The sequence below is a fragment of the Gopherus evgoodei genome, chromosome 1 (assembly GCF_007399415.2).
Source record: "Gopherus evgoodei ecotype Sinaloan lineage chromosome 1, rGopEvg1_v1.p, whole genome shotgun sequence".
NCBI classification, from domain to species: Eukaryota; Metazoa; Chordata; order Testudines; family Testudinidae; genus Gopherus; species Gopherus evgoodei.
This window is the reverse complement of record NC_044322.1, coordinates 224,745,435-224,769,694: the sequence shown is the minus strand read 5'-3', so window position 1 is coordinate 224,769,694 and position 24,260 is coordinate 224,745,435. Positions and strand designations below refer to the sequence as shown.

Genomic DNA, 24,260 nt, shown 5'->3' with positions numbered 1-24,260 from the left:
TAGGTTCTGCAAAGGGATCCTTGAACCTGGTATAGGTGGCTAGTAAATGCACATCATAACCCTGTTGCTTGTACCTTCTTTTAACGCCTAACAGAAGACCAAGGCCACTCTGCTGAGACACTGAGGCTGTTTTTAGGAATGGGAGGTCTGTCTGGCTTGTGTACTCTACATCGGACCTGCTTCTGCATCTAAGGCTTGATCTAAACCCAGCTTTGTACCAGTGTAACTATTTCAGTTAGGAGGTGATAGTTTACCAAAATAATTGAATCAGTACAACCTCTAGTGTGGATGCAGTTCTACCCCCTTTCCATCTGGGAACAAGCTGTACTGGTATTAGCACTTTTATAGTATCCTAACTACATCCACTCTGGGGGAGTCACAGCATTTTAATGCTACGGGTACAATTAAAGCAGGATGTTTGTGTGTAGACAGGGCTGAAGAGTCTCTTTTCCTGGCTGACATCTACAGGTGGACTTTACTGCAGTGAAACACAATGTCATTCTCCCTTTCAGCTTACCAGACACAGCTGAAGTACAAACACCAGGATGGCTCCTACAGCACATTTGGGCCACGTTATGGGCAATCAGGGAACATCTGGTAAGATTTCAGTGCTGCTGAATTCTTTCCCTTCTCTTGTTATAACCTGGAGCTTGCCCACTGTTAACAGGTGCTGATCATGAGGGGGCGGAAGAGAGGGAGGAGCTGTAGAGCTGATGATGTGGGATAAGGCAACTATGAGAGGTGGTAGGGAAGGGAGATCTCCTTTAGTTCGTATGCTAGAGGCCTGTGATTTTGGCTTAATAACCATTTACAGCCCCGATTCCCTGCTCAGCTCAGGTTAGAGCAGCCTGGGGGCTGTTCTAACTTCCTCCAAGTGGCCACAGTCCCCTGAGGACCATACATCAGCTAAGTGTGTCCAGAACACAGCACACTGCAGCCACTCACTCTCTGTACCAGGGGCTATGTGGAGGGTCGTGTTAAGGAGTCAGCCAAAGATTCCCCGGCTGGGTGACTTTCTGGTAGTTACAGCTCCCTTTGTGTTACCTGAGCAGGGTGCAGAGGTCAGAACAGGGCAGAGAATCCATCCCAAAGACCTGATTGTGGATACTTGTCCCTTCTGGAATTATATGTTCGATCCTCAACTAGGAAAGTTTAGCCACCACTGCTCTCAGGATAAGGAGGAGGCTGGTAAGAGGGTGGAGCCATCCCAGCCCCTCAATGCTTAGTGCATGCCTTGCAGGGTAAACAAACAGGTTCTGCAGGGAGTGGCAGTGGGCAGCTCTGCAGGGGTTGCTCTTCCCTCTGCCACTATTAACTCTATTGCCCCAGTGTGGTGCTAGGAGGCTCTGTGCTGCAGGGAGCGGGGTGGGTGGCTCAGTAAGGCATATTGTCTCTCTGAGTGCTGACCCCAGTCTGATGCTAGGGGGCGCTGTGCTGCTGTTTTTATAATAAAATGCAGAGCCAGTGTCCTGGCCATTCCTGGTCACTGAAGATTGTGCGGGCTGTTCTCCCACGGGCTCTGGACAACCACCTTCTACCTCTAAACTGTGCCCTGGCTGTTTGAAACCGATGCAGGAAGCTGGCTCACGTCCTGTCCTAAAATGGGCAGTTTTGCTGTGCCCTGTCAGACCGCTGCTGAGTCTTTCCCCCAGGCTCTGCTGCATGTCAGTAGGTGGCTGAGTGAGATAATTGTTCCTTGGCCCATGGCCACCAGCTCTCCAGCCCCTGCTGCTTCCATTCAGGCTGGTGATGCCCCAGGACCCTGTCCCCTCCAGTGAGCACAAGGCATGGGTGGGAGCTCTCACCACTGCCCGCTCTCTGTTGCAGGCTGACAGCCTTCATCCTCAAGTCCTTCGCACAGGCCCGCTCTCACATCTTCATTGAGGAGAAGCACATCCAGGACGCCCTGGCCTGGCTTGCTGGCAAGCAGAAGGACAACGGCTGCTTCCGCAGCTCCGGGACGCTCCTGAACAATGCCATAAAGGTGACGTATCCGCCCAGACAGCTTCCCATGGGCCTCCTGGGACCCATACAGGACTCCAGTGACATAGAGAAAGCCTGCAACTGTGCATGGGAACAGCACAGCCACTGCAGCACATGGGGCTGGGGCAGGGGGCTTGGAAATGGGACAGATGGGATCTGCTAAGGGAGGCAAGAGCAGGGGAGAACCATACTGTACATGGAGTGACCGTGGCTAGGGGAAAGAAGAGAGGTAGGTACATGGAAGCTACTATAGTGTGGGAAGAACAGGGATGTGGAACACCCCTGGGAGGAGGGGCCAGTGGGAGGGGTTTATGGGTTAATGTCTCTCTCTGTGGTTCCCTGCAGGGTGGGGTGGACGATGAGGTCACGCTTTCTGCCTACATCACCATCGCGCTGCTGGAGATTCCTCTGCCCATCACTGTACGTACCTGTAACCCCTCAAGCCACAAACAGAGTTGGGTACCCCCAAGTCACAGCCTCCCATCCCAAGAGAGAAGCCTTTAAAAAAGGGGGAAATCCAGTCAGAAAAGACTTTAAATGGAGGTCCAAATCTGGAATTGGAATTTCCCTGCAGCTTCCCTTCCAGTCCAGGGTGTTGGTTCTGTCTCATCTCTAATCCTTTTATATGAGCTTTATTTAAAAACTTTGCAGGTGGTGTTTGCTTGATCTTGTCTTACACGTCTACAGCTTAGAGTTTTACAGATATTTAACACTTAACCCAAATGGGTCCCAATCAAGGGCTGATTTCTGTTCTCCTTCAGTTAGGTGTGCTTCACATCCAGAAATCGCACTGGTAAAAGTTTTATCATCAGCGAGCAACTAAAAAGACTATATCAGTGCAGTGAGTTCACACTGGGCCAGTTGTGCCAGCACGTTGTGGTCACCTAGTATCAGGCCAGATTGGCAAAGGTGTGGTGCATTGTGGGTAGGCATCCCAGTGTCCTCTGTGCCACTTTCAGTGGCATTGCTTTGTGGGGAAATTTTGCTGCTTAGCTTTCGCTGTGCTTGTGGGAAATGTTCACTCAGCAGCATGTGGGAAAATGTAGCAAGTAGCAGGAACAGCTGTGGCTGTGGAGAATGTGCTGACTGTGTAAAAGCCAGTTGGACTTCTCATCATTGGGACCTTTGGTTCAAAAGTGCTACCTGACAGTCTCTGTTAAAGGGAATGTTGCACTGTGGGACTGCAGTGGAAGGACCACTTACATTGGTACTTCCAGTGAGCATGCACCTTACCACTGTGCTGATACAACTCCACTGACATGGGTCTAATGTTGCTCCAGAAAAGGGAGTCAGTATGCCCCCAAAAGTAGAGGATTTTTGTTGGCAGGCAAGTTGAGTGTGAACGTGTGCCAGGCTGTGCCCAGAAAAGATGAGTTCTGTAACTTGAGTCTAAACCAGGCTTTAGATGTGTGGTGCTACTGGCTACGGTCAGACAAAACAAGTGGATGTGGCCCAACATGGCCTGCTTGTTAACTTTGTCCTGATGAAGTGGCAGTCCCCATCCACTGTCATGAGACTAACCTGATCCTCTATATTTAATTGAGGAAAGCTGATGTCCTGATTAAGCCCTTCTCAGTTAGAAGGAGTATAAACCCCAAGGCATTTTGTTTACAAGGTTTTCCTGTCTCAAAACCAGCTGAGCTCATTCCCTCCAGTTTCCCAGAGAGAACCTCTCTCTTAGCAGACACCAAGGGCTAGGAAGGTTCAAATCAATACAGTTTGAAAAAGTTTCAAGCCACTGAAAATGGGACTGTCTGCTGGACTTTCCATTCTCAGCCATTGACGAAAACAGATGAACTGCCCTGTTGTGTATGCACCTGTGCACATTGGTATCACTTGGAATGTCATTACGGGAAATGTCTGATTCCAAACTTTGCTTCTCAAATGTTCCTAAGTGAGGACCGACCACAGGACAAATTTAAAGGGCCAGGTTCCCCAATACACCATCGCCATCCACCAAATTTGAAAGGCCAGACTCATTGGTTTGCTCTGGATGCTTAGTGCAAGCCTAGTGATACAAAGCAGCTGTAAATCAGCCACTGCACATTGCTAGAGTGGTGAAAGTCAGCAAGTGTCCTGGGGAATATGGCTCTGAAAGATCAGCTATTGTGTAGAGTTACCTGTGTGTCAGAAAGTCCAGAAAAAAAATACTTCATAAAATGGAAAAAGTGCATATTGTTTCCTGCCTGTTGAGCTCACAGACTGAATTCACCTCCATGGTGACCTCCCCTCCCCTTCTCAGCCTATGTCTCTCTCCTCACACAGCACTCTGTCGTCCGTAATGCTCTGTTCTGTCTGGAGGCTACTGCAGAGCAGGGAGGAAACCATGTGTACACCAGGGCACTACTGGCCTACGCCTTCGCCCTGGCTGGGAAGGAGGAGAAGCACAGGGCACTGCTGGACTCGCTTGACAAGGAAGCTGTGAAAGAGGGTGAGAGTTCCCGATGGGGCCTTCTCCTGCATCCCAGGCCCCTGGTCCTACCTCCCCAACTTGTAAAGTGACCGTGTATTGAGAATCATATACAGGGGCTCAGAGGGGAAACCACAGCAGAGGAGTATTACGAGGGCCAGCACCAGGTGGGAGAACATTATTTGACAAGAAAAAACCAGATTGAGAGAGAGGCAGCCCAAGCAGATTTCTGACCTCACAGCATGTTGTATCCCTGCCCTTTTAAGGACTCCTTGTTCTTTTAAACTGGGTCATTGATTGCACCCTTCAGTATACAACCTACCTATTAGGTAAAATGTCAACATTCCCTTTTCATTTGTCTCTCTTGCATTTGCCCTTTCCCTTGTCCCTGCCTTCCCTCCATTTGCCTCCTTCCTCTACTCCAAGCTTGTTAGCTTTTCCTCTGTTTGTTTCAGTCTGTTTCCCCCTTTTCTATACTGTGAAATAACTGGTCTCTCCTTTCTTTTCCTCCTGCTCTCTTCCTCCTTCCCCCAAGTCTCCAAATCTCTCTCCTCCCTCCTGCCTCCCACACCAAAAGCTCTCACATACTCCCTACTTCCCAGTCCACAGAATCACAGGCATATTGTCCTGCATATTGTCCTGCTGCCTTGCACCCCACAAATCTCTCTCCCCACACACACACTGCAGACTGCCTCAGGCACAAGCTAATGCACAAGCACATGCAGGGTTCCCCAGGATCCACTCACGCACACAGGCTCCTTCTCCCCCACCCAAAAGCCATTCTCACACACACACGCAGAGGCTGCCCCCAACTGTAGTGAACATGGGACTTGTTATGCAGGGTCCCGGCACATGCAAACTCTAAGTTCCCTTCCTATCACCTCAGACACCTGGGTTCTCTGTCCCCTGCCCACAAACACAGAGCCTCAGCCGCGCACTCATAGGCCTCATGCAGGTGAAGAAACTCACTGTGTTAGAAAATGCATTAGTTGACATACTGCTAAAGATAACTCAGCACCTTGTCACAGAATCATAGAATATCAGGGTTGGAAGGGACCTCAGGAGGTCATCTAGTCCAACCCCCTGCTACTAAGCTGGACCAATTCCCAACTAAATCATCCCAGCCAGGGCTTTGTCAAGCCTGATCTTAAAAACCTCTAAGGAAGGAGATTCCACCACCTCCCTAGGTAATCCATTACAGTGCTTCACCACCCTCCTAGTGAAAAAGTTTTTCCTAATATCCGACCTAAACCTCCCCCACTGCAATTTGAGACCATTACTCCTTGTTCTGACATCAGGTACCACTGAGAACAGTCTAGATCCATCCTCTTTGGAACCCCCTTTCAGGTAGTTGAAAGCAACTATCAAATCGCCCCTCATTCTTCTCTTCTGCAGACTAAACAATCCCAGTTCCCTCAGCCTCTCCTCATAAGTCTTGTGCTCCAGCCCCCTAATCATTTTTGTTGCCCTCTGCTGGACTCTTTCCAATTTTTCCACATCCTTCTTGTAGTGTGGGGCCCAAAACTCGACACAGTACTCCAGATGAGGCCTCACCTATGTCGATTAGAGGGGAATGATCACATCCCTCGATCTGCTGGCAGATCTAGACAGAGTTAGGTGGGGTGAAAAACGGCAGCTGGTTGTGGCCAACCAATCACATTAGCTGCCTGTGGTCACCTGAGGGCACCTCATAGCCTAAGTTTACAAACAGCAAATGAATTTGTAAGCCCAGACATCCCTGTCTATTCTAGGTGCTGAGTCATATTTACCAGCATGCTACTTAATGCATATTCTCTTCTAACACAGAGCATTTCCCCGGGGTAGATGGACCTTCAGGCCTTGTCTTCACACAAAAGTCATTCTGCTGTATCTGTACTGGTATAATTAAAGTGGTACGACTCCCACAGTGTGGACACAGTTATAGCAGTGTGAAGGTGTTCATACCAATAGAACTGTTCCCGTACAGCCCTACCTGTACAAGGCACCTTTATGCTGGTATGACCATGCCCAGCCTACAGGTACCAGTAGAAAACTCACAGCCCTAACCAAAATTGTTATAATGGCACAAAATCTGTGTGTTGGCCAGGTCTTAGAGGCGTCTTCTCTCCTTTCCACCCTCCTTGAGTGTCTCTCTCCTCCCTCCCACCCATGTGTGCAGATTATCCCCCTCCCTTTCCTGCCCTCTTCCCTAGGACCTCTCACCCAAGATTTTTCTTTCCTTCTCCTCTGGTTTCTTCTTCCCTCTCCCTCTCCCCACTCTTTTGGGTCCAAGCCGTCTCTACCCTCCTCTCCCTCTTTGCCTTAGGAGGATTCCTGTCCCCCCACCCCTCAGGACTGTCACCCATTTTGAGGAGGGAGCCTGGTGCAGGGGAAGGAAGCCTCTCAGTGGCATCTAGCTTCACGCACCCCCCACCCCCAGGCTCTGGTGGCTACAGCAGCCCAGGAGTGGGCCGGCACCGAAAGCAGCTCAGAGGGCAGCAGATGAGGCAGAGGATGGTTTGGTCCAAGGGGCATTACATGGAGAGAAGCATCAAGGGGGCACATTTTAGGACTCTGGGAGATGCCTTACAGCTCCCCAGACATAGGAGTCATCACCAGGGAGGAGAGAGTAGGGGCCTGGGTCTCCTTTCCCGAGGGCAAGTTCCTGTGGGAACAGTTTGATGGTGGCTTTTTTTTAAGGTGCTGAAATATTAATGTAAAGACAAAGGGAACTTTTTTAAAACATGAGCTGGGGCCAGAGCTGCCGGTGCCTGACTTTGCAGCGACACAGGTGTATCTGTGGGGTCCCCAACACATCTCAGTGCTGTGAGTGAGCATATCCTGAAACCCTGACCAAATGGTACCATTCCCACTGAGCAATAGCACAGCTCTGCGCATATCTTAGCTGGCTCTGCTCCGTTCCTCACTCCAAGCACTGCTCCTCGCTCTGGATACTCGTTCCATGGGAACGATGGCCCCTGGTCAGCACAGAGTGATGTCTGCTCCCTACAGCAACAGACAAACAAAGAGGAGAAGCCTGATCTTTGGACTGATAAAATGAAAAAACAGATCATTCCAGGGGGCCCCAAATTAAGGTCCTGGTGTCCCAGGAAATCCCAGGAAGAACTGGGCCTGTACTAGTAAGAGAATGACTTATGGGCTGTTCACCCTGCTGGAGTTGGGTGCGACCATCACTGCTGTAACCCTTCGGCCTTGAGCACCTGGGCCACTTAGCAACCTCACACTTTTTGCATCAAAGAGCCCAATAAAGGCTGCTACTGTCCATTCCTGGGATGTCCCTTCATAAGACAAAAGGGACGTAGACACAGAGGTGGCAGCCTGATTAGTCACTGAGTGTTCGTACCAGAAGGTTTGTATAAATCCACTAGACCATCAAGTGAGGGACTATTTAATCCTTTCATGTCTCATGTCAATATGCCAGATGAGCACCGGGGGGGGGGGTGGCTCTGTTCTCCCACTTGCAGCAGCCGCAGGTCAATAACGCCCTTAGAAATGGCATGTACTAAGCATCTATATCCTTCTCTCCTGCCCTCCACTCCCTTCTCCCACTGCAGATGGCTCCATTCACTGGCAGAGGCCTGGGAAGGAGCCGAAAGCCGAGCTCCCATTCTACCAGACCCGTGCTCCTTCTGCTGAGGTGGAGATGACGTCCTATGTGCTCCTCGCTTACCTCACCATGCAGCCGGCACCATCCCAAGAGGACCTGTCATTAGCAACTCAAATTGCAAAGTGGATCAGCAAGCAGCAGAATCCCAATGGGGGCTTCTCCTCCACCCAGGTGAGCTGTTCCCATCCCCAGCCTCAGACACCCAGGGCAGGGTGGGAGGCAGACAGGAAAAGGCAGGAGACAGACAAGCAACCTAGGGGAGGGAAAGACTGACCTGGGGAGAGGGAAGGAGTGGCAGTCCCCTGGCTGTATAGTTTAGTTTAGATCAGGGGATAGTCACAGCATGGAATATGGCTGCATCAGATAACCACAGGCCCAGAGGGACTAATGAGTTAGGAGACTGGACAAATGATGCTGCTGTGTATGGGGGACAGAAGAGTCGCCCTAAGCACTCACAAGGTAGTGCAGTGCCATCCCCAGCTCCCCCCAGCACTGACCCCATCCAGCCAGGCCAATTCAGCTCAGGAGCAGAGGCCTCCTCAGAGGCCCTCCTCACTGCTGGACATACCCAGAAAGAATGTGGTGGGTGGGCAGCAGCCTGAGTGACAACCAAACAGGAAGTGCCACTTCCCCCTTTGAGCGGGTGCAGACCATGCTGGTGCTTGAAGGCTGGGACCTCAGGGAGTGACCTCTCTAGACAGGACCAATCACTGGACCCATGCTTCACCATTACCCTGGCTGGCTTAATACCCACAGGGCTGAAACACTTTATCATACTCCAGTACTGAGCCTCCTGGCTGCCTCACTAGGGTTCTCTCTGAGCTACAGGCATCTCCCATTTCACCTGGTCCTGAACTGTCCCTTTGGGTGGGTCCTTCAGGGAAGGGTGGTGGCATCTTCCCTCAGATGCCTGTGGTGGAGTGTCAGAGATACTAAGGCCTAGGTTCCCTAAGGTACTTAGACACTTGGCTGCTTTCAGTGGGAGAAAGGTGCTTAAATACCTTTGAGGATCTGGGCCCAGGGGAAGAAAGTGAATGGCTTATGAGAATGGGGAGTGAAAATGGGAAAATCAGGGCACTGCTGTGTAGGAAAAGCTGGTGGAGTAGGGGCTCTGGGTCCATACAAATGGCTCATTCATCCCCTTGGGCACTGGGCCCATCTCTTGTCTGGCAGGACACAGTGGTGGCACTCCAGGCGCTGTCCCAATATGGAGTCTCCGCCTATGCCAAGAGCGGAGGAGCATCCACAGTGACTCTGCAATCCACAGGGAACTTCCAGTTCCAATTCCAGGTGGATCACACGAACCGTCTGCTGCTCCAGCATATGGCACTGCCAGAGGTGCCAGGGGACTACAGCATGGGGGTGACAGGAGAAGGATGTGTCTACGTGCAGGTGAGGGGTTCTGGGGAAGGTTGAGAGGGAGAGCCTGCCGCTGAGGGGAGCCCGTCTCATTCCCACTGGAGATGGGAAGATGGGGTGGATTGGGGAGGGAGGGAAGGAAAAGAGAAGAAGAGATGGGGGAGAGGAGGAGAAAATAGGAAAGAGGTGTGAGGAGGAGAGAGAGTTGACAGAGAGATTTGGGGAACGGGGAGAGAGAGAGAAGAGATAAAGGAAAGAATGAAACTGAGCAGAGGGAAGGAGATTGAGGAGATGGACAGATGGAGACACACAGAGAACCATGTATTCTCTTTCAGACCAACCTGAGGTACAATGTGCTCCCCAAGCTGGGCGAGACACCGTTCGCGATGGAGGTGCACACGGTCCCTGAGACATGTGACAGCGCCAAGGCTCAAAGGACCTTTAACATCGCCATAAACATCAGGTAACTCCCCCTCACAGGGCCGGACCTTCCGGAGCAGCCCTAGGGCAGGGGACAAGTCATTTCAGTGGTGAGAGGAGCCCCCAGAAAAGTTGATACAAATCAATATTTTTCCAAAAATTAAATCCCATGATATTTTCTTAATTACAATTGCTCTTTTCAATGTCAATCAGATTTTGTATTTCTGTGTTACTAGCTCTTTACTTTCTCCCGCTACATTGTTGAGTGATTGTTCTGGGCTTGTTTCTCTGAGGCTGAAAAAGACAAGTCAGCATTTTAGTAACACCCTGAGGGCTTCAGAGTTAAAGCACTTGAGAGTTAAAGCACTGGTGGTGGCTTTACAGTGCTGTAACTTACTCCCCGTCCACACTGGCAAGGCGCATACAGCGCTGTATCTCCCTGGCTACAGCGCTGCATGTACTCCACCTGAATGAGAGGAATAAAGAGAACAGCTCTGGTGCTGCAGCGCTGGGATGCCAGTGCAAACAGTGATTAATCTTACTATGCTGTAACTGACCTCCAGAATCTTCCCATAATGCGTTTAAGTAAAGATAACACTCTTTGTTTTGTTGTGATGCCTCTCTTTGTTTTGTTGTGAACTCGGGGCTCCTGGAGCTGCTTATCTAAAACAGAAACACAGCTTGAGCAGAGGCAGGCAGGGGGACCCTTTGGAATGTCCACAGCTAGAGTTTGCTCGAGGAGAGAAGCAGCGCAGCGGGCAGAGGCAGGGGGGTCTGTTTCGGAGCAGCTGCTTATCTAGTCTGTGAGGGAAAAAAAACAAAGAGGGCTATTTGCATTTAGTGAATGAGAGAGGGATGGGGGAAGGGGTTAGAACTTGCAAGGCAGGGAGCTGACTCAGCATCAGCTCCAAAAATCCACTCTCTCTGTCTCTCTCATGCTCCCTGTCACACTCCACCCCACCCCCTCTTTTGAAAAGCACATGGGGGGTTAGATCCGTATAACTTCATCACTTGGATTGTGATTTTTCACACCCTAGAGTGACATAGGTGTAGGTCTGTAGTGTAGACCAGACCTAACTTTAAGCTCCTATTTTTGAAAGTGAGTATCAAAAATCTCACAATGATTTAGCTAGTGTATTGAAATAATAACTTCCTAGTGCTAACACGAACCAGTTTGGATCTGAACTGACAGAGATTTTATGCCACTAAGGGAGAATTTTTTACAAAAAATACAGGTTATATATCCTAGTTTCAGGGCTCCTAAGAGGTTAAGGGGCATCCTCTTATTCCTGTTCTTTCAGTTTGCTTGCTGCTTCCATTAGTATCCTGTATATGGCATTTGTGTGTAACAAATTTCTTCAATTCTTTTCTTATTGGAGGCCGTTTAAGTTTGATTCATTTCAAGGACTGTGTTTCATTTTGAGCCCCTACTATCAATTAGGATCCCTGCTTTAAGCAATTTCTATCACTTTCCCAGGTTATACCCTACTTTATATCTTCTAACATTTCTTCTTCGTTGTGCCAGACAATTCCTATTACTGTTAGACCACAGCAATTATTTACAATGAAAACCAACAAAATCCCTTATAATCTTCTCAATTTGGAGGACATACTCCACACATTCTTGTATTGTACATAAGCATTTCACATTATGTATTAGAACAAGAGATATTTTCCACATATAGAATGTTGCAAGTTTGAATTTAATAATGATTCAAGATTGTCAAATAACAAGCTCAAATGAGATTATTTAACCAAAGATTAATACAGCTGTGTACAGAATACAGAAAGAAGGTCCATCTTGCCCAATATTCTGTTTTCCAACACTGGCTGGTACCAGATGCTTCCGAGGGAATGAACAGAACAGGGCATTTATTGAATGATCCATCCCCTTTTGTCCAGGCCCAACTTCTGGTGGTCAGATTTAGGAACATCCAAGAGCATGAGGTTGCATCACTGACCATCTTGGCTAATAGCCACTGATGGCTCTATCCTCCATGAACTTATCTAATTCTTTTTTGAACCCTGTTATATTTTGGTCTTCTCAACATCACCTGGTAACGAGTTCCACAGGTTGACTGCGCATTGTTTGAAGAAGTACTTCCTTTTGTTTGTTTTAAGTTTGCTGCCCATTCAATTCATTGGGTAACTCCTGGTTCTTTTGTTATGTGAAGGGCTAAATAACACTTCCTTATTCACTTTCTCCACACCATTTATGATTTTATAGACCTCAGTCATATCTCCCCATTAGTCATCCCTTTTCTAAGCTGAACATTTCCAATCTTTCTAATCTTTTCTCATACGGAAGCCGTTCCATACTCTTAAATCATTTTTGTGGCCTTTCTCTGTATTTTTTCTAATATATCTTCTTTGAGATTGGGCAACCAGAACTGCATGCAGTATTTAAGATGTGGCATAAAATGGATTTATACAGTGGCATTATGTTTTCTGTCTTAATATCTATCCCATTCCTAACATTCTGTTAGCTTTTCTGAAGGCTGCTACACACTAAACAGATTTTTTTTTCAGTGACTCTAAGATCTTTTTCTTGAGTGGTAACTGCTAATTTAGACTCCATCATTTTATATGTTAGTTGGGATCATGTCTTCCAATGTGCATTACTTTGCATTTATCAACACTGAATTTCCATCTGCCATTTTTTTGCCCAGTCACCCAGTTTTGTGAGATCCCTTTGTAACTCTTTGCAGTCAGCCTTGGACTTAACTATCCTGAATAATATTGTATTATCTGAAAAGCTTGCTACCTCACTGTTTACCCCTTTTTTCCAAATCATTCATGAATATATTGAACAGCACAGGATCCAGGACAAATCCCTGTGGGACACTGCTATTTACCTCTCTCCATTCTGAAAACTGATCATTTATTCCTGCCCTTTGTTTCCTGTCCTTTAACCAGTTACTGATCCATGAGAGAGCCTCATTCTTATCCCATGACACCTTAAGTTGCTTAAGAGCTTTTCGTGATGGACCTTGTCAAAGGCTTTCTGAAAGTCCAAGAACACTATATCTACTGAATCACCCTTGTCCATGTGCTTGTTGACCCCTCTCAAAGAATTCTAATGGATTGGTGAGGCATGATTTCCCTTTACAAAAGCCATGTTGACTCTTTCCCAACAAATCGTGTTCATCTATTTTTGATAAGTCTGTTCTTTACTATAGTTTACCTGATACTAAAATTAATTTTACCAGCCTATAATTGCCAGGATCGCCAATGGAGCCTTTTTTAAAAATTGGCATTACTTTAGCTATCCGCCAGTCATCTGGTACAGAGGCTGGTTTAAACAATAGGTTACATATTACAGTTAGTAGTTTTGCAATTTCCTATTTGAGTTCCTTCAGAACTCTTCAGTGAATACCATCTGGTTCTAGTGATTATTTACTGCTTAATCTACCTATTTATTCCAAAGCCTCCTCCATTAAATTCTCAGACTGAGACAGTTCCTTAGATTTGTCACCCAAGATGAATGGCTCAAGTGTAAGAATCTCCCTCACATGCTCTGCAGTCAAGACCAATGCAAATAATTCATTTAGCTTCTCCACAATGTCTTTGGGAATAAAGGGAAACAAGAAAACTTTTTATTAATACATTAGAAGCAAGAGGAAGACCAAGGACAGGGTAGGTCGACTGCTCAGTGAGGAGCAGGGCCGGCGCTTCCATTTAGGCGACCTAGGCGGTCGCCTAGGGCGCCAGGATTTGGGGGGTGGCATTTTGCCGAGAGGGCAGCAGGCTGCTCCGGTGGACTCCCAAAGACGTGCCTGCAGAAGGTCCACTGGTCCCGTGGCTCCAGTGGAGCATCCGCAGGCATGCCTGTGGCAGGTCCACCGAAGCCGCGGATCCAGCAGACCCTCCGCAGGGACGCCTGCGGCAGGTCCACCGAAGCCGCAGGACCAGCAGACACTCTGCAGGAACGCCTGTGGGAAGTCCACCGGAGCTGCAGGACTGGCGAGCGGCAGAGCGTCCTCTGCGGCTTGCCGCCGTGCTTGGAGCGGCGAAATGGCTAAAGCCAGCCCTGCGCCTAGGGCGCCAAATACCCTGGCACTGCTTCTGGTGAGGAGGGAGAAGCAGTAACAAGAAACCTGGAAATGGCAGAGATGCTTAATGACTTCTTTGTTTCGGTCTTCACTGAGAAGTCTGAAGGAATGCCTAACATAGTCAATGCTTATGGGAAGGGGGTAGGTTTAGAAGATAAAATAAAAAAAGAACAAATAAAAAATCACTTAGGAAAGTTAAATGCCTGCAAGTCACCAGGGCCTGATGAAACGCATCCTAGAATACTCAAGGAGCTAATAGAGGAGGTATCTGAGCCTCTAGCTATTATCTTTGGAAAATAATGGGAGACGGGAGAGATTCCAGAAGACTGGAAAAGGGCAAATATAGTGCCCATCTTTAAAAAGGGAAATAAAAACAACCCAGGAAACTACAGACCAGTTAGTTTAACTTCTGTGCCAGGGAAGATAATGGAGCAAGTAATTAAGGAAATCATCTGCAAACACTTGGAAGGTGGTAAGGTGATAGGGAATAGCCAGCATGGATTTGTAAAGAATAAATCATGTCAAACCAATCTGATAGCTTTCTTTGATAGGATAACGAATCTTGTGGATAAGAGAGAAGCGGTGGATGTGGTATACCTAGACTTTAGTAAGGCATTTGATACAGTCTCACATGATATTCTTATTGATAAACTAGGCAAATACAATTTAGATGGGGCTACTATAAGGTGGGTGCATAACTGGCTAGATAACCATACTCAGAGACTAGTTATTAATGGCTCCCAATCCTGCTGGAAAGGTATAACAAGTGGGGTTCCACAGGGGTCTGTTTTGGGACTGACTCTGTTCAATATCGTCATCAACAACTTAGATGTTGGCATAGAAAGTACACTTATTAAGTTTGTAAAAGCAGCAAAGAGTCCTGTGGCACCTTATAGACTAACAGATGTTTTGGAGCATGAGCTTTCGTGAGTGAAAACCCGCTTCGTCAGATGCATGTTATTAAGTTTGCAGATGATACCAAACTGGGAGGGATTGCAACTGCTTTGGAGGACAGGGTCATAATTCAAAATGATCTGGACAAATTGGAGAAATGGTCTGAGGTAAACCGGAAGAAGTTTAATAAAGATAAATGCAAAGTGCTCCACTTAGAGAGGAACAATCAGTTTCACACATACAGAATGGGAAGAGACTGTGTAGGAAGGAGTACAGCAGAAAGGGATCTAGAGGTTATAGTGGACCACAACCTAAATATGAGTCAACAGTGTGATGCTGTTGCAAAAAAAGCAAACATGATTCTGGGATGCATTAACAGGTGTGTTGTGAGCAAGACACGAGAAGTCATTCTTCCACTCTACTCTGCGCTGGTTAGGCCTCAGCTAGAGTATTGTGTCCAGTTCTGGGCATCGCATTTCAAGAAAGATGTGGAGAAATTGGAGAGGGTCCAGAGAAGAGCAACAAGAATGATTAAAGGTCTTGAGAACATTACCTATGAATGAAGGCTGAAAGAATTGGGTTTGTTTAGTTTGGAAAAGAGAAGACTGAGAGGGGACATGATAGCAGTTTTCAGGTATCTAAAACGGTGTCATCAGGAGGAGGGAGAAAACTTGTTCACCCTAGCCTCTAATGATAGGACAAGAAGCAATGGGCTTAAACTGCAGCAAGGGCGGTTTAGGTTGGACATTAGGAAAAAGTTCCTAACTGTCAGGGTTGTTAAACATTGGAATAAATTGCCTAGGGAGGTTGTGGAATCTCCATCTCTGGAGCTGTTTAAGAGTAGGTTAGATAAATGTCTATCGGGGATTGTCTAGACAGTATTTGGTCCTGCCATGAGGGCAGGGGACTGGACTTGATGACCTCTCAAGGTCCCTTCCAGTCCTAGAGTCTATGAATCTATGAATCCTTTTTTTCCTTGAATGCTCCTTTACCTTGATTGTCCAGTGGCCCCACTGATGTTTGTCAAGTTTCCTGCTTCTGATGTACTTAAAAAAATTGCTGTTAGTTTTTAGGCCTTTTGCTAGTTGCTCTTCAGATTCTTTTTTGGCCTCCTTAATTTTACTTTTACGCTTGATTTGCCATAGTTTGTTCTTTTCTGTTTTCCTCTGTCGATTTGATTTCCAGTTTTTAAAAGATGTTCTTTTATTCTCTAACAACCTCTTCCACTCTGTTGTTTAGCCACAGTGGCACTTTTTTGGTCCTCTTACTTTTTTTTATTTAGGATATACATATAATTTGAGCCTCTATTATGATGTTTTAAAAAAATTGCAGGCATTTCACTCTTGTGACTCACGGTTGCTATTCAAGTCAGGTGGTCAGTAATATATTCCTACTGCTATATTCTTATTATTCAAACATGGAATTTATATCCACAGGGATTCTATGGTACAGTTTGTTTCATTAAAGATTTTTACTATATTTGACTGTTTTCTTTCATATATATTCCCTTTTTCTGTATCTTGTGGAATGCTGAGAGTGTTCATTCCCAAACTAACTTTCCAACTCTCTTTTCTTTTATACAATATGAGATAAAGAAACTTCTTTTTGGAGGGAAAAGTACTTTCCCATGATTATTTTTGCCATATGTTCTGTTTTCCTAGTTACCTATGGAATTTCATTTATGGGCCTCCATTTACCTGACTGAGTAAAAAGGAATCTCTTATCCAGTCATTATTACTAACAGCTGTAACAACTGAAAGTTCTTAATGAGTTAAATACAGGTTCAATGGGCCATTATTCCATCCATTATAGAACCCATCTGTAACAACAAATACCTCTTATCAATCACAGAACATAATTGGATCATAAGCATCCCTTATTAATTACTCAGGCTTGTTTATGAGAACATACTTCTGTAGATAACTTTTCAGTAGTTTTGAGGAGTTCCCTTCCCTGGCTGTCTGGGCTATATTAGTGAAATCGGGGTAAAAAATAGAGTAAACAATTGCACTCATTCCATCATCTTCCCTTCACCGTTAGGTTAGTTTCAATATGTATTTGGCAATAAATATATAGATACACAAAATGAAAAGGCTTTTGGTTAGTATATAAAACTATTACGAGAGTTTAACATACAAAAATCATAAAAGGTTAATATTTACTAGCAAGAAGAATGTTCAGCTTCTAATTTGGGGTGAAAGATTATGGTTTGGATTTCTTGGGGAAACGAGTAGTTTGACCGTCAGTCTTACAGCCACACTTTTGGTTTGTTTAACTTGCAGCTTCCCCACCCATCTCTTGATCCACTCAATGTGCAGCGGGCCACTTCTCATAGGAAAGCAGGGAATGACCCTTTCTTGATAACTTGGAGTTCTTTTTAGCTAGATTAGGAGGGAGAAAGAGGTTTTGTCCATATGCAAATAATGAGAGATTCTTTTCTAGGCGATTAACAATATTCTCATTAGCCATTTTAGTTTCTCTTCTTGGGGAGAGCAACTCCTGACCTTGGCTGAAGTGTGAATCCATAGACAAAGGGTCTCACCTGATGTGAACTATTCCTAAGAGCATCCTATTTTGGGATAAATAGAGGTGGATAGCTTTTGTCATTTTTGAGAGCTGGAAGTAATCATTAGTTATTAATCATTCAAACTAGGCCTGTTCTATATGTCCCCTACAGTTCCTGCTAAACAGTTTGCAGAAATGGCACCTTCACTTCCAGGATTTTGTTTTTCTGTCTAAAAGTTCTGTCAAATTCAAATAGGATCTCCTAGCCGTAGTGGCATTTAGAAACATGAATCTTTATAACTTAGTTCATCACAAACTGCAATCTAAAGTAGCAATAACACCAATATTTACATTGGTTCTACAACCCCACAACCCTATTTTAAATCAATAATTTAAAAAGAAACAACTGATTTAAATCCTGATTTAAATTGTTCCCTCCTCCTCCTGCCACCAATGATGGGAGTAATTTAACTAAACCCCTTATTGGAAAGGATGCCGTCTTGTTTCAGGGACTTTCAACAAACTTCCACTGCTCCAAGGGCAGGACTGAGGGGCACTGGCAGAGCTCTGTGGGGAGCCCAGGACTGGGATAGCAGTGGCACTGGGCTGCGGGGCAAGAATAACAGGTAGTGGCAGAGCAGGGAGCCAGGGACCAGGGCTGGACTAGCAGGAGCCAGGCAGGGTGGAAGGTGCTGCAGGTTAGGATTGAGGTGCATCAGCTCTGTGCTGAGATGTATTAAACCTTGTTTCATTTCCCACTTGGTCTCTCAGTTACACAGGGAAACGCCCGGTCTCCAACATGGTCATCGTTGATGTTAAGATGCTTTCAGGATTCATCCCTGTGAAGTCATCAGTGAGGAAGGTAACGATCTGTTCTCTGTATGGGTTGCAGCCCCCAGGGGTATCTGCCTCATAACCCAATGGAGTTTAGTTCCCCACAACCCCAGCCTCACCCATCTAGGGCCCCTTGATTCCAACCCCACTTCAGGGATATCTGGCCCCAGTCAGTTCCAAACCCCAACCCCTCACTTTACTGGTGCAACCTGACCCCTCCTTAGTCCCTTGTCCAGCATCAGGCCACCTCCTTTGTCTCCGTCTTTCTGATCCCATCTCTTCTTTCTGACCCTCTCTTAATTCCTCACGCCTTCCTTGTCCCATCCCATTCCCCTGAGCGCCCACTCAGAGACTCCCTGATAAATTGTTACACACGAGGGGAACAGGCCTGTCTGGAGGCACCTCACAGTCTCCCCTGGAGGGGGCAGTGCTCCAGTAAGGGGAAGTTAGGCTCTGCTTGGGGGGTGCTTGAGAGAGAGAGTGATGAGCCCCCACCTCCCTCCATCCCTCTTTCTCCCACAGCTTTAACACCTCCCCACCCCCCACACACTGCAACTCCTGAGCCCACCCTGGCCCTGCATCTCCTCAGGGAGACTCAGACACTGGGAGGTGTCCCTTGAGGGGCCCTGAGGTGTGATGGCATCAGACTAATGATGCCTGTGAACAGCACAGGGAAAGCAGTGCCCAGAGCCCCAACCCTGCCCACAGCCTCAGCCCTTCCCTCAGGGGATGGGTCAGACACTGCACTGATGCTGCACTTGATTGTGGCCTAGCCCCACAGGTCTCAAATCGTGGTACTTCACATCTCAGTTCACCAGGTGGGCGGGGCCATAAATAGGTGGTGCACGAAGCCCCCATTCGAGGAACCCCCCCACTCAAGGCTCCACCCCTGCCCTGCTCCTTCTGCCTGAGGCCCCACCCCTATGCCCCCATACTCTCACCCACTGGGGCCAGAAGAGCCCTGAGCTCCCCACCACAGACCGAGGAACCCTAACTGGCCTGGCCAAACAGCCCCAATCCCTGGCTCTGGAGGAGCTCTGAGCCCTGCTGTGGCCCAGCTCCGGGGCTGCGGCTCGGCACATTAGCAGAGGTTTGGGGAGGCTTAGCCTCTCCCAGCTGCATTACGCACTGTCCCTGGGGCCGTAGTACAGATTTTGCCTCTTCCTTTAAAGCAGCAGCCAGAGGCACAGACTTTCTGGTTTCCCCGAGGGTGCTTGACCCCTGCTGTGCCCCAGGCTGTGCCTACACTTGCCATCTTCCCCTGAAGACTGCCCTTGCCCTGCCTCTTCCTGCCCTGTTCCACCCCCTTCCCCAAGCACACCCTGCCCTTGCTCTGCCTCTTCCTGCCCCTGCTTCTCTCACTCCCCCCTAGAGCCTCCTGCACACCACTGAACAGCTGACCACCGGTGGGCGGGAGACGCTGGAGGGGAGAGGGAGGTGCTGATCAGTGGGCCACCATTGGGTGCTGAACACCCACTATTTTTTTCCATGGGTTCTCCAGCCCCGGAGCACCCACTGAGTCAGTGCCTATGGCACCAGCTAAGAATCACAGAGCTATAGGCTAGAGCCCTGTGTGGGACTAGTGTAGAGCTCTGCAGTTGGATTGGGATCCCGCAGAACCAGTTGCCATAATAGCCGGAGCGGGTGGGAGCAGGATTAAAGAATAGTCCCATACTGAAGGAATGGGAGGGACCACAAAAGGTCATCAAGTTCAGCCGCCGGCAAGGAAGCAGGACCACGTAAACCTATCTCATCCCTGATAGGTGTCTTTCTAACCTATCCTTAAAAATATCCAGTGATGGGAAATCACAGCCTCCCCTGGAAGCCTGTGGCAGAGCTTAATTGCCATTACAGTTAGGTTAGATATTAGGAAACATTTTCTACTCTCCCTTGCTACAGATTAAGCCCTTTACTACTTGTCTTACTTTCAGTGGACATGGAGAGCAATTGATCACTATCCTCTTTATAACAACCCTTTAGAGTATTCAAATATATTATTAGGTCCTCCTTCTGCCTTCTTCTCTCAAGACTAGACATGCCCAGAGTTTTTACATTTCCATATAGGTCAGGACTTCTACGTTTTTTTTTATCATTTTTGTGGCTGTTCTCTGGACTCTCTCTAATTTATCCACATCTTTGCTGAAGTGTGGTGCCCAGAAGTGGACACAGTATTCCAGCTGAGGTCTCACCAACGCCAAGTAGGGTGGTATAATTTCATACTATATCTTACATATGACACTACTGTTAATGTACCCCAGAATGATATTAGCCTTTTTCACAACTGCATCACATTTCTGACTTATATTAAATTTGAGATCCTCTATAACCCACAGACCCTTTTCAGCAGAACTACACCCAGCCATTTATTCCTCATTTTGTAGTTGTGCATTTTATTTTTCCTTCCTAAGTGTAGTATTTTGTACTTGTCTTTACTGAATTTCATCTTCTTGTTTTTGGACCAATTCTCTAATTTGGCAAGATGGTTTTAAATTCTAATCCTGTCCAAAGTGCTTACAGCCCCTCCCAGCTGGTGTCATGCACAGATTTTAGAGGCATACTCTCCACTCTATTATCCAAGTGTTTAACGATCATGTTGAGTAGTACCAGACCCAGGACTGACCACTGCAGGACCCTACTAGATGCACCCTAGCAGTCTAACAGCAAACCGTGATGACTGCCCTTTGAGTACAGTCTTTCAACCACTTGTGCATCCAGCTTATAATAATTTCTTTTAGGATACGTTTCTCTGATTTCCTTATGAGAATGTCAGGTGGGACTGTTTCAGAAGCCTTATTAAAATCAAGATATATGGTGACTACTGCTTTCCTCTCCCTCCCCGCCCCCACTATCCACTAGTCCAGTAACCCTCTCAGAGAAGAAAGTGAGGTAGGTTTGGCATGATTTGTTCTTGACAAATCCATGCTGGATTTATCTTGTAATCCTGTTACACTCTAGGTCCTTACAAGCTGACTGTTAAATAATTTCTTTGGCTATCTTTCCAGGTATGAATGTTAGTCTGACTGGTCTATGAATTCCTGTGTCCACTTTGTTCCCATTTTTAAAGATAGATACTCCATTTTCCTGCCTCCAATCCCCTGGGAAATCACCCATCCTCCAGGAGATCTCAAAGATAATTGCTAACAGCTCTGGGATTGCTTCAGCATCCCATTCCTTAGGGTTCTGGGGTGGTTCGAAGGGGGCTCAGTAACATCCTGCTTCTCTCCCTTCACCGCTGGCAGCTGGAAGGACATCACCACATCCATCACACAGAACTGAGCACCAATCACGTGCTGCTGTACATGGAGCAGGTGAGCACTCACAGGGAGCCAGGATGGGCCAGGGAGAGTCACCCCCTGACATACCTTTGATAGAGGCACTGAGCGGGGATCTCTCAGGCATTGGCCGGGGAAAACAAACCCATGTATTCCTGCGCAGCTGTTGCTGCTGCTCCCCAGCATTTCTGTACAGCTCTTCCTGCTCCTCCCAACATATAGAGCTGGGACCCTGTTCTCCCCCCAGCCTATGTGTACCACAGGGAGCTGCTTGTACCTGACGGAGAGGAATTGGGGTGGCAGGGCTTCTCCCTTCTACCTCAGAGCCTGAATCCCTGCCAGACCCTGCAGCCAATGGGGGCAGATGCTGGACATGCAGAATGAGGGCTGGGGAGATGGGGAAGGAGAGAGTGAAGTGGCTCAGAGCATCCTCTTGAGTCTCATCTGTTTTCCCCTCAACCCCAGGTGAGCAATGTGACTCAGAGCTTCTCCTTTGCAGTGGAGCAGGACTTCCCCGTACAGAGCCTGAAGCCGGCGCTGGCGAAAGTCTATGATTACTATGAGACAGGTGCATGTAGGGGTAGGGCTGGGAGGACGTTAACCCCCATGGGCCTGTCACAGGGAGGGGAGAGGCCACAGTCAGAGTCACAGGGGGACCTGCTGGGCTCGGGATTGTGTTTGGCCTCGTTCTCTCGATCCACCTCCCCATCCCCATGATGCTTCCTGAGGGTGGGGACAGGCCTGGGGCTGAGCTGGGAACCTCATGCCAGCACTGCCTGCTCAACGACTGCCCATGGAGATTCAAGGGCAAACCCCATTCACTTGTCCTCCTGCTTCCAACCCGAATGGCCCTGTCACACCATCCCTGACACTGGTTTGCCCCACACAGACAGTTTCCTCCTCTCATCTCTGGACACAACAGGTCCAGCTTAGCAGTGTCACCACTCTCCCAGATGAGAATGTTGGGCACACTGGAATTATGGGCAAGGGATCATATTCCACCGGCCTCATGCTTGCACCATGAGCCCCAGACCCCTCCCACACTGTAGAGGGAAGGTGCCAACCCAGGTGGGTTAAAGCCAAAAGGGTCCTGGGTTCAGATCCTTCCCTGAGATCCCAGCTCTGGGTGTGACCTGGGGGAGGCACATTCGCTCCTCCACCTCCCCAGCTAGGACATCAGGTGACAAAACCAGAGCCCAACAGCAACCCTAGCGATCGTGTGTCAGACGAGATGCAAACGGACATAGGGCACCTGGCACAGACCCACTGGAGATGCCTGTTGTGCTGTAGCCTTGGAGTAACCTTGGCCTTCCTCCCATGGAGCCTGGCTGATTTTCCTCCAGTGCCTCTGGAGACAGGACTCCCTCCTCTCATGCCTGAGATCTCTGATGCGGTGCCAGCTCTCTGCCAAAGGGCCTGGTGAAAGAGCAAGGAGTCCTGGTTGGGTCTCACACAGCCCGGATCACATCTCCCTTCCCTTGTGTCTTCCAGATGAATTTGCCATCGCTGAGTACAGCGCCCCCTGCAGCAAAGGTAGCGTATGAAGAGCCACTTCCTCCCCTCGTCCTCCTCATAGCACCCCCATACCTACTCCCCACTGTGAGAGCTCAGCTCCAAGTGTGCATCCCCAATGCAGTCAGAGCTGGTGGCCTTTTTTCCCGTGCACAGGGGTTTGTTGCTTGCACTGATGGAGTCTTCGTTTATTTTGGGGGACAGATGCTCCTTTCAACCCTCACTTTACACATCTCCCTGCTGCAGCCTCTGCCTCCTGAGCTGTATTGAAACTGTGTCATTGCAGTGGTTTGTGAGAAGCTGTTCCAGGGTGGGGTAAAGGCTCCAGCCCAATCAGAGCCAACAAGTCCCTGCCATCTCACTGGGTCGCTTGTTTGTGTGAAGTTTTCAGAGATGGGCTGTCCGAGCTCAGATCAAATAAGAAACAGAGGCCGCTCAGCCTGTCCTATAAGTTCAGATTCCTTACACCCCCCTTTCCCCAGCAGCTGGGTCTGAACTTCCTGCTTCTGGCTAGGATCAGAGGAGCCAAAATATCTGTTACAAGGAGAGTGAATGAAAGAACCAAAGCACAGGAGAGCCAGACAGACATGAGTAGGGGAGGGTCTCCCAACAGCAGAAGTTTCCTTTTCCCAGCCCTTGTTCTGCAGGTCTGAGAGGTCCAGGGATGGATCTCAGCATCCAGGGGCTTCTCTGGGCTCCATTCCCCCTGGTGCCGATCCACAGGCAGATGCTCAGTCCCAGTGCAGGGAGCTCCCTTCCCTCCCCTGATTACTGATGGCTCTTGTGTAAATTGATTCATTCCATTTGTGTTGGGTCCCATAGGAACAAAGGGGTGGAGAGAGAATGTGCTCCTCAGATCAGCACCTTGCTCCCAAAGCAAATGTCTGAGCTGAACCTCAGAGTGTCTGTGGTACCAAGTATCTTGTGGCTCCACATCCATCCATCCCAGCTAGGATATCTCCCTGCCACATGGCCACTTTGCAGTGTCAGACACAGCAGGGATGGTTCCAGCCAGACCCTAGGCTGACACAGCTTGTGCTGGATCCTGTGTTGCAACTCCCCAGCACTCTGAGACACTCTGGGTGGAGACAGATGAGGCAAGACCCTGCCCGTGGTAGGGACAGGTCAGGGCTATGGAATCTTCTGCCTGGGGCCCTGGCAGTGCTGTGCTCCCTGCAGCAGAGCAGCCATAGCCAGCCCTGGATGTGTGTTGCTGGTTCTGTGTCCAGGCCTAGGGAAGGAGTGGTAATTCTCTTCTCTTAAACCCCTCCCATTCCCGCTCCTTTCCCCCTCACAGTAGGAGCTGAGCAGAGCAATGTGTGAGGGATAGAGTCGTGTTCCGAGCCTCCCGCGTCCCACCTGCTTAGCCCCTGCACAGGCTGAGGTGGATGGATGGAGCGACAGAGAGAAAA

At 48.2% G+C, this 24,260-nt stretch overlaps 1 protein-coding gene across 3 annotated transcripts in view; it reads left to right on the top strand.

The window, feature by feature from the left end:
- LOC115637014 (alpha-2-macroglobulin-like) overlaps positions 1–24,260 on the top strand; it is a 60,965-nt gene extending 36,705 nt beyond the window's left edge. For 2 of the 3 annotated variants that reach the window (XM_030537837.1, XM_030537827.1), the window contains exons 25-36: positions 513–597; positions 1,828–1,984; positions 2,329–2,403; positions 4,249–4,414; positions 7,948–8,171; positions 9,174–9,392; positions 9,695–9,822; positions 18,002–18,092; positions 21,304–21,372; positions 21,802–21,904; positions 22,828–22,869; positions 24,146–24,260. In XM_030537837.1, the coding sequence (XP_030393697.1) occupies positions 513–597; positions 1,828–1,984; positions 2,329–2,403; positions 4,249–4,414; positions 7,948–8,171; positions 9,174–9,392; positions 9,695–9,822; positions 18,002–18,092; positions 21,304–21,372; positions 21,802–21,904; positions 22,828–22,869; positions 24,146–24,171 (1,385 nt within the window). In that variant the 3' untranslated portion in view covers positions 24,172–24,260. The remainder of the gene's footprint in view (positions 1–512; positions 598–1,827; positions 1,985–2,328; positions 2,404–4,248; positions 4,415–7,947; positions 8,172–9,173; positions 9,393–9,694; positions 9,823–18,001; positions 18,093–21,303; positions 21,373–21,801; positions 21,905–22,827; positions 22,870–24,145) is intronic. The other variant, XM_030537818.1, reaches the window with a different exon arrangement.